The following is a 9,758-nucleotide window of genomic DNA, read 5'->3' on the forward strand; positions in this document are numbered from 1 at the left end:
AACCCCAAGTCCGGTGAAAAACCTTTGTTCCTGAAGGAAAAAAAAAAAACACAAAAGTGGAAAAGAGAGAGGAAAAGAGAAGGTGTGAAGTGTAACTTTGTTCTGTTCAGTTGGAAATGTGTTGTTTAATAAGTTTAGTGCATTCAGATAGTTACTTGCCACCCTCTTATTTCAGAGTAAACCAAAAGTAAATGTTGATTGTGTAGGCCCACAGGGTGTCAGGATGTTCAAATAAAACCCTTCACGAAGTCACAAATGAAAATCTCTGTAAGCTTCATGACAATATTCTTATGTCTTTATTTCGATTGCAAATTGTCAGGTACATCGCTACGCACATGCTATTACGAGCCACATCCCTTTTTATGCGCAAACACAGTACGCTTCGTCTGACGTCACGTCCTCGTCTGCGCATGCGGGTCACTTCAGGGCCATATACCGTTCACACATGGCAGTCGCATTTAAATGACAGTGTGAACAACAGCGCAAAAAAAATCGGATTTCGGGAAAAAATCCGATCTGAGCATTAAGACCTGCAGTGTGAACATAGTCTAAAATGTTCATGGTTCAGAATGAATATCAGTGTACAATTAGGATCAATCTGATTCATTTACTCAGCCTTGAAAATGTAAAAAAAAAAGAAAAAGCAAAGCACAGTATTGAAACACTTGGATTTTTATTTAAAGGTTATCCATTTGAGCATTAACTAGCTGACATAACTGACATGTACATACCATTGTATGCCTTTTAACATTCACAAGCACCGAATATGATTAAAAAAAATAAAATGCAGCATGCAATTTCTAGTAAGTGCGCAACATTCCCATACCAATGATAAAACACAACACATGTAGAGGGTAGTAATGATGTAAACTGTTTCTGTCCAACATGCCCATTATGAAAAACAAATGTTAAGACAGACAGAAAGGAAAGCATGACTGTCCTCTGAACACAAGCGTGCTGCAGTGAAAGAGAGCAGAGAGAAACAGATGCTATCTCCAGCTGTTTAAAATGGCATCCCTTCCTAGTTCCCATTCTCATTAGGGCCTGAAGAAGATGTGAAGGTGACAATCTGATGGATGCAAATGATCAATAAACCACTTTCTTCAATTAAAGACAGTTACATGAGGATGTGATGGATCCCTGTTCACGGAGCCCAGTGCACTGTACCTTCACCAAAGCACAGCCATTCAACCTGATTAACAGTGATAACATTGGTTTTGGCACTTAAGGATTGGAGGTAATTAAAATAAGACAGTGATACACCGTGCTGAATCACTAAGGAGTCAAACAAAGATTGAGAAAGAGCCTGGAGTTCTGTGTTCAGAAACGGGCACGGATTCTGTCCAATGGATCTTTATCCCACATTTTGGGATCCCAAGCGTGAAACCAACCAGTGAAAGTTGGAGGCTCTGCTCCCTGTTTGATGGTGGTGATGGGGAGTCCTCTACGGCCAGATGGGTCTGAGTTTACGTAGTCTTTTGCTGCATGTCAAGAAGTGGATAAAAGAACGGACATGTAGAGAGAGACAGACACAGTGAAAAGTCAAAACTAATGAACAAACTTTGCCAGCAGCTCAGCATGAGGAAAGAGCATTTTAACCTCCAAGAACTGAAGCAAAATTAGTATTCATTTGGAGTTGTCTTTCTGGCCACTTAGCAAATGCAAATCCATTATTCATTCTTCTTTTAGCTACATCTCCCTGTTTGTGTCTTGAGCTGCTAAACACTCTACTATCAACAACAGCTGGCTGCTAACTTTGTCAGTATGCTGTTTGGTGCATAACTACTTTACAGTGGGTTTTTACCATTGACATATATAGGATGGACATGGAGTCACCACTTCCCTCCACTATGCAAAAATGAAGCCACAATATCATGAATACAGCGGCTGCCATCTTGCTTTTTTGTGACCCGATTCTGCACACTAGCAACCAGAAGTGGAGAGACCAGTCAAAGCTGTCAAATCAACTGAAACACACCCCTTTTTATATCATTAAATAACATATTTAAAACAAACTGACCAGAAAAATGACCACTTCTACACACATCTGTATGATAATATCTACCAAAAACCACAGACGTGATCTTTTATTTGATTTGTACATTGAGTTTTTAGTTCTGCTCATGTCCATCCACTAACATGGAGGAGGTGGGATTTATGACCTATACTGCAACCAGCCACCAGGGGGCGACCAGGTTTTGGTGGCTTAACCTCTGAGAGCTCTTAGCCTGTCCATTGTTTTTACAGCCGATGGTGTTTACAGAGCTTTTTATGTTGATACCAGCTACCTGTTGCAACTAAAAAGAGGATGATGAAAACTGTGTGAGTGAACTGAAACAGTAGCACATCACCATAAATCCTAGGCAAAAAGACCAAAGAGGCTATTCATCTCCACAGATATGGAAGGAATTACAGAATCAGGTGTCACTTTTTCTCTGGGTTCACTACAAGCAACACCTTTCACATTACACACAATCATTTTTCCCATTGTTGACATAAAAATATTGACTGGTAACAGCTGAACCATGAAGTAAATTTGTGAGTGATTGCTTTGGGACTTAACAAAATGTTTATTGTTACCTTGTTTGTGGTGCAAGATGACTTAAAAATCAGTAAAAACAGTTCTGAAATGGTATTTTCTGGCAGAAATGATCTGATGAGAGACAATGAAATCTAGTAGCAGATTTGTTTTTTTCTTTTAGGGTTTTTTTGTGCTACTGACCTATTTTGGGAGCTCCAGCCTTTTCCTTGTCATTAGCATCATTACCAACCCAAAGGAAGATCTACAGGGAGAAGAGAAACACTCACAGTCACTCAGTCTACAGCTCAGCAGTTTTATGAGAAGGTCATAAAAATAAAATCAGGGCTTACCTGGTCGCCGGTATCTAGGATCATGACATCATCCATGGCCAGATCTGACTGAGTGAAGTCTCCTGGTACTTCTTCAGCCTGAGAGACGGCACAGAAGAAAATGCAGACTGACTGTATGTAGCTTCATGGATATTAATTACACTATTGCATTATTTTGTTGATTGTGTACATCTAATAACATTTTCCATTTGTTGTATGTAAGAAAAACAAACTCTACTCCTATCTTTTCACTCTATGACTTACAATGAGTCTCCCAGTTTTGTCGGAGCAGCCAAAAAGACGTGGGAGTTTGACCATCCTCTGCAGACTCTTGGAGGTCTGGTATTCCTTCTTGCCACCCAAAGCAGACCAGAACTCAGCTGGGAGGGAAGAAATAACAACAGCCATCAGCTCCTAATAGTTTGTCCCATATTTGGTGTGTTGTTTGGAGGAAGTGAATCACATCCTCCTTGGGTCACTCAGTAACAAGATGCATTACAGCATGCATGAGACTTTCATTTTAGCATTTTAGTATTCAGGCTCTATAATTATCAAAATCAGACCCATGTTGTTTACAACACCCCCTAAAATGTCACAGTTGGCAGATAAATAAAGCAAAAGTGGTCAGTTTTTTCATGGCGGATATGTATTAAGTAACAATACTGCTAAGCTAATCATTTCTCTTTTATACAGTATATTGGACGTGGGTGGACGCACCAGTCTCCTTGCCCTCTGGCACAGTGGTGGGATTGCCACCCAGGACGCCCACCACATATTTGGCAGCATCCATCTCCTCATCACTGGCACCCATGCCCCGCCACACAAACACAGCATTCGGGGTTTTCAGCACAAACACATCATTGGTGTTCAGTTTGGAGGCGGTGGCATCAACCTGAGGAAACCGTTGCAGACAGGTGAGAGGCGAAAATCAGAAGTCTCTACACCATATCAGATACTCAGGGACATGCATGGGTGCAGCTAACCTCCACAGCCCGGGTAGCATTGGAAGAGCTCTGTCGGATGTGGAAGAGACGAGTAGCGCTGGCCTTCGAATGTCCGCCTTTGCGTGACGTTCCTCCAAGGTGGATGATCATAGGTTTGCCATGGAAGAGGCTCATCAGATGTGAAGGCTCCTGACCCTGAGTCACTCTCACCTGTGGATGAGATGATTGAGAAACTTTTTCATGAGGATTGGAGGCTCTTATAATAATTCTAGTTTAGCCTTAAGGTAATAGGATACAAAATGAAGTCAAACAAAAATCATGACCATGTAAGCATAAATGACATAGCAACTGAGGTAGTATTTTGATGTTGTCATCGTTCTTCATTATGTCAGCTTTTCTTGTAATACTGTTTGTCTGGTTACCAGTAGGTCTATTTGAAGACATAAATGACAATACCAATTAGTTTGAAGGTTTTTTGCTTTTTAACTACAAATTGTGTATAGCTTACTATTTTTAAAACTATCATCCTATACATTCTACCACACCAGACAGAGTAAATAGACTAAAACATAGAAAATCACTGGTAAAATAAGAAACGCCTGATCTTTCCTTATAAAATCACTGGCTATATATCAAATTTTGTTTATTTGCATATAAATCTTGTTATGCTTTGTGTATGAAAAGGGTGCAGGTTGAGTATTGTGGGGTCAAAATAAAAACCAAAGGAACACTGCCCTCTGCTGGTTGTCCATAGTTGTTTGTTTTTCATGGCAGAAGAGTGAAGTTATTAGAATCAGAATCAGCTTTATTGGCCAGGTGTGTTGGACACACAAGGAATTTGACTCTGGTACATCGGCTCTCAATGTGCAAACAGTAAACCAGCATAAGGCTGTGTAATATAACAAAAATAAGCAGTATTTACAAGCAGCAGAAAGCGCAAAGAATACAGAATAAGCAGTATGAGCAGACTGTAACAATGCAGACAACAAAGGAATGTTCATTGAAATGAGATAAATAGGGATAAAAATAGAGCACTTAAAACAGAGTACTAGAGACCTGTATGAGTCTGTATAATCTGTACAATGTATATATACACAGGTATTGCACTGAGGTTTATTGTCCAATCATATGGTCATTGGTTAAGTGTTCATCAGTATAATAGCCTGGGGGAAGAAATTGTCCCTGTGCCTGGTTGTCTTGGCATACAGTGACCTGTAACGCTGTCCAGAGGGGAGGAGTTCAAACAGATTGTGTTACTGAGATTTCTGGAAGTGGTCAGATAATCTGACTCATCTGTAACAAGTGGGGTTAAGAGATTAGAAAAGATGAACCCTCATCACAACTAAGGACAGTTTCTTCTCCACAGCGCAAGTACCAGGACATTACAGACGTTACACTCTGCTGCCACAGTGAGCTTTTAATCCCACTACTTACAGATCCTAAGAACACATCTTTACACCAGTTATGTGCAAAGTTTAATGAGATCATTAAAAGTAAATGATATATGGTTACTCAACTGGGACAACAATTCCTTTGTGTATTCATGTCAGCTTCTAAAAACAAAACTCCTAAAATAATTGCCTCTAATTGCATTGTTTTTATTATTAATTCCCATTGACAGGTCTGAGGTTTAGCTTGTCAAATACTGTACTGTACTGTACTGTACTGTGCAGAGTTGTTTTTAAAAGGATGTGAAGGGGAGTTAGTTTACCTGGACTGGGGATCCTCCCATTGAGTCATCCAGCTTCACTGTGAGGAATGCTGAAGCTGCCAGTTCATCCTGTGTGCACTTCAGTCCCTGCCTGACACAGTAATACACGCAAAGTCTAAAAGAAGTTCCTGGAACAGGCTTTTCACTGGTGTGTGTGTGTGTGTGTGTGTGTGTGTGTGTGTTGTGATGTTAAGACTGGGTGTGGTGTGGGTACACAGCTTACTTCAGACTGTATACACAAATGGTACTCTACAAACGTGTTTGCACAGACATTTGTTTTTGCTCACCAGGTGTATATGATGTGTTGCTCGCGGCCTCCCTGTCTGTAGCTATAGAGGATGAGGTAACAGTCTCCTCCATAGAAATGACCGTAGGTGGACGGATCCACTGGCACCTTTTCACCATTCTCCACACGCCAGATCTGAAAGCCAGCATTTTACACAACTCACTAATCACACTTTGTTTTATCCAGACTTGGTTTAACCTTTTTAACATACTCGTACCTTGACCTTGCCCTTGCCATCATCCACCATGCCATGCTGGGCTGCCATGGCTGTGTTCGAGTGCAAGGTGGAGGCATCGAACGGCACCTGTTTCACTTTGGCTATGTGGCCAATGGTGAAGGGCTTACTGGGGCCTGTAGTCTCGTCCTTGTTCTTCCAGTCACTGAAGAACTGTTTAAACAGAGTCGGTTCGGCTCCTGCAGGAATCACCTGGATCTGCAAGGGAAATGGACATTTGACAGCAAATGACTCTTCTTCTGCCTGATTAGCTGCATTTTCTTCTTTAAGTATGACATGGAATTATGTGTGTGATATTATTAGATGTTAGCTTTACCAGTGTCTTATTGGAGTATCCCTTGTCTTTGATGAACTGCTGACCTGCAGACATGGCAGCTTTACGCTCTGATGTGTTGGCCTTTGGACCTGGTTGGAGCCAAATAAAGATGACATGATGACAAGGCCATAATTCTCAAAAACATGATAAATCATTAATTACAACAGATGGGCAATACTAAGGCACAAAGGTTTGTGAAGGTAGACATATAGTGGCATTATTAATTTGACATTGCATACGTTTCATTCAGTATTTCCAGTGACATCTCTGAGAGGTTTTGGTGACCTGAGGGGACTGATGTTTTACTTTAACAGCTGAATGAACACATGCAGCAACAAAGGCAGACTTTTAAATGTAGAAAGTGCATCGGAAATTGTCTTCAAAAGATTTCTCTACTGTCTTTGGTACCCCTAGAGGCAATAACGTAGTTCACCGCTGCCTTATCAGACTAATATCATTAGTGATGGGACACTGTGGATTTGGTCATTCTAGCTCAGCAGCGTAACATTGTGTGTTAATTAATGTGATGATATCACAGCAAGAATTTAAAAGAAATCTGAATAAATCAGGGCCAGAAGAGCTGTTTTTCATGAGTTTAGCTTGAAGACACAACTTTTTGAACGCACACATTTTCCAACCTATTTGTAAAGCAAACAAAAAGCGAGTGCTCCGAATTTGTTCAGCGCTACTTTGTGCTGTTACTCTGTAAATGCTGCTGGCACCTTTCCACACAAAGATGTTTTTGTCCACCCCATTGTCCAGGATGTAGCACTCCTCGGGAGACAACATGGCCTGTTTGAACGGACTGGATGGAGCCACAACTGTCATCTTCATTGTACCAGATGCATCAGAGATCTGTGAAATGGAAGGATATTAATAGCTGCCAGCTCAGTTCATGAACTCTACAGATTAATCAGGACCGGGGTCTTTATTTACTACAATATTTCCAATATTCTCTTAATATTTTTCATTGAGAAAAAAATTTATATAATGAGGAATGTGCTTTCAGTTTGGCTTTTCAAATTCATATCAGTGCCATAAGAATGTCGCACGGAGTAAGCTGTTTCACAGTGATATGGCTAAGGTTTAAATACTGCTCAATGACACACCTGTACAAATGTGTAATCTTATGCTACACCCAGAACTCAAAGTCAACAATCACAGTATATTCAGGTTTATTCAGGGGGCTTGTTCCTCACCATGTAGAGGGCGCCCTTCTCCCTGTTCCTGGTTTCCACCTTCTCGTCATCAGGAATGCTGGGGGCAATTTCAGGTATAGGTCCCAGAGCCTACAAAACAACAAGGATAATTAATGCTCATGCTCCTCTCTTTGTCAATTGTCACATGTGCAAAATACAAACTTTTTTTTTTTTTTTAAATAAGCCCAGATACTCACACAGCAGCCTTGATAGTGATTTGTTCTGTAGACTATGTTCTTCAGATTTACTCAGATTGAAAGAGATCTCAAGGAATCTAAATATACTCTGTAAAGTGACACCCCCTCCCCCCTCTGTCTTTCATTAGGCCTCTCTGGAGTTTGCCCTCCTCTCTTGTTGTAAAGAAACATGAGCAGCAAATTACAAAGGATGGCACTGTGACCAGCCATTCCCACACTAATTAACTCATCAGCCATGAAATGCATCAACAACACTTTCAGCTTCTGCTCATAAAAGTTCACCTCTGTGGTGAACACTTCAGTTTTGTGGCTGAGTTTCACCAGGAGAGGGAAGAAAAATGGGGAATGTGTGTAAATGCACGTCACCTCTATTACAGCCATCGGCTCCCTCCCCTCATCCACCAGGTGCAGCTTAGCTCTGCCATTTCTCTCTTTATCTCTGATGTCGATGGCGACATCAGCGACTTTCAGCTTCTCAAAATGATTACATTCAGAGCCACACCACTGGTAGATATTCTGCAGGAGAGGAAGAGACAGGAGATAGATATTAAAGTTGTAATAAGATATAACAAGAAAGTTGTTTTAAGATTTATGTCCTGGATAATTTGGTTACAACAGTTGATGGTAATAGCAAGTGCGGTTTAATACTACAGGCCCCAGAATTCCGTGGGCAGCAAACACAGAACAGCTATTTTGTCAGACAACAACTGGTGCATCTGAGATATACACTCACACACATGCACTCACACACATTAAATAAGCAGATAAAGCAGTTCCACCTGTCCCAGGTCAATGATGAAGCAGTCTCCCTTGTTGAAGCTGGTCCAGGACATGTCCACCTCTGTGGCTCTGATGGCCCTCCGACCCTTGATGTGCAGCAGGCGCTTCACGTTCATTTCATTGGTCACCACATGATGAAAACCTGAGGCCACGCCCCCTTTCTGTGACAAAAATAATATGTAGGAATCAGAGGTGCACTGCTAAGGTTTGAAGCAAGATATGTGGAGTGAAACAATTTCATGACACAGAGTTAAAGAAATACTCTTATACAGCATTGTAAAACCTCAAAGGACAAAAGGTTGTATAATGTACTGTCAAATAATGAAAGTAGATTGCATACTATGAATCATAGCATAACCAATAAACCTTATCAAATAGGAACAGTGAAACTATCATAAAGGAGACTCATGACTGTTCTGTGCAACAGTCCTGTGCCTGTGAGGCAGGACTGTCTTGTAATGTGCCATTACCAGCGCAGTCATTATACATACGTGTATTTTTACAACATGCATATGAAACACTGCAAATGAGCAACAGACACACTGAGTGGATGGATGATGTTTGCTTTTCAACGTGTGGGTGAACTAAAGCTGAGAGCAGCTGTCAGTTCATGAGTACAAAAACAAATGGGAGAGTTCCTCATTCTTAAAATGAGGGCTTAGCAATTTGTCAGGTTTGCCCGGCTGCACCTACTTTCTCACTCCCCTCACTCTGTTTTCACTCCCTTACCCTGATTACGTTATCCCTTACACCTGCTTCTTACCCCCGGATTACCACCAGCTGCACCTGATTAGTTTCTCCCTATTTAGCCCCTGCTCTTCGTTCACTCCCCTGCCAGTTCTTTCTAGCATTTCTCAGGCCCGTTTGTTCCCCGTTGTTCCTTCTGATCTGTGTTAGTTTTTTTTTTTTGTCTCCTTCTGTCCAGCTGCCTTTTATTCATTCCCTCCTCGCCTCAGTCGCTCCTTTGGACCACGGACCTCCTCCGCTCTGCTTCACCACCACCCTGCAGGTCGATGCACAGTCTTCTACTTACCGTATGTACAATGTCTGTTCCTCTTCAGTACCATCCAACTCGACCAGTCCAGGAGTGAGTCCCAGTGTCCGCAGCCCGGTCCTCTTCTCATCGTCTCCACCACTGACTGTGTTCCCATCCGAAGCTCGACACCCGGTCCCAGTGTTACTCGTCTGTTCATTTCTTGGTCACTTGTTTTACACTGTAAATAAACTTGCACTGCCTGCA

The 9,758-nt window shown here is 41.5% G+C and overlaps 1 protein-coding gene across 2 annotated transcripts in view; it reads right to left on the reverse strand.

Moving 5' to 3' along the window:
• Window positions 1-582: 582 nt before the first annotated feature.
• The window catches only part of scinlb (scinderin like b), a 19,046-nt gene continuing 9,870 nt past the window's right edge, over window positions 583-9,758 (reverse strand). For both annotated transcript variants that reach the window (XM_020616188.1, XM_020616187.1), the window contains exons 4-17: window positions 8,518-8,679; window positions 8,105-8,254; window positions 7,542-7,631; window positions 7,065-7,197; window positions 6,343-6,431; window positions 6,009-6,224; window positions 5,793-5,926; window positions 5,506-5,596; window positions 3,834-4,004; window positions 3,568-3,742; window positions 3,115-3,230; window positions 2,872-2,949; window positions 2,723-2,783; window positions 583-1,481 (exon numbers count right to left, since the gene is read on the reverse strand). In XM_020616188.1, the coding sequence (XP_020471844.1) occupies window positions 1,321-1,481; window positions 2,723-2,783; window positions 2,872-2,949; window positions 3,115-3,230; window positions 3,568-3,742; window positions 3,834-4,004; window positions 5,506-5,596; window positions 5,793-5,926; window positions 6,009-6,224; window positions 6,343-6,431; window positions 7,065-7,197; window positions 7,542-7,631; window positions 8,105-8,254; window positions 8,518-8,679 (1,827 nt within the window). In that variant the 3' untranslated portion in view covers window positions 583-1,320. The remainder of the gene's footprint in view (window positions 1,482-2,722; window positions 2,784-2,871; window positions 2,950-3,114; window positions 3,231-3,567; window positions 3,743-3,833; window positions 4,005-5,505; window positions 5,597-5,792; window positions 5,927-6,008; window positions 6,225-6,342; window positions 6,432-7,064; window positions 7,198-7,541; window positions 7,632-8,104; window positions 8,255-8,517; window positions 8,680-9,758) is intronic.

This window comes from Monopterus albus, unplaced genomic scaffold, assembly GCF_001952655.1.
Source record: "Monopterus albus unplaced genomic scaffold, M_albus_1.0 scaffold172.1, whole genome shotgun sequence".
Classification (NCBI taxonomy): Eukaryota; Metazoa; Chordata; class Actinopteri; order Synbranchiformes; family Synbranchidae; genus Monopterus; species Monopterus albus.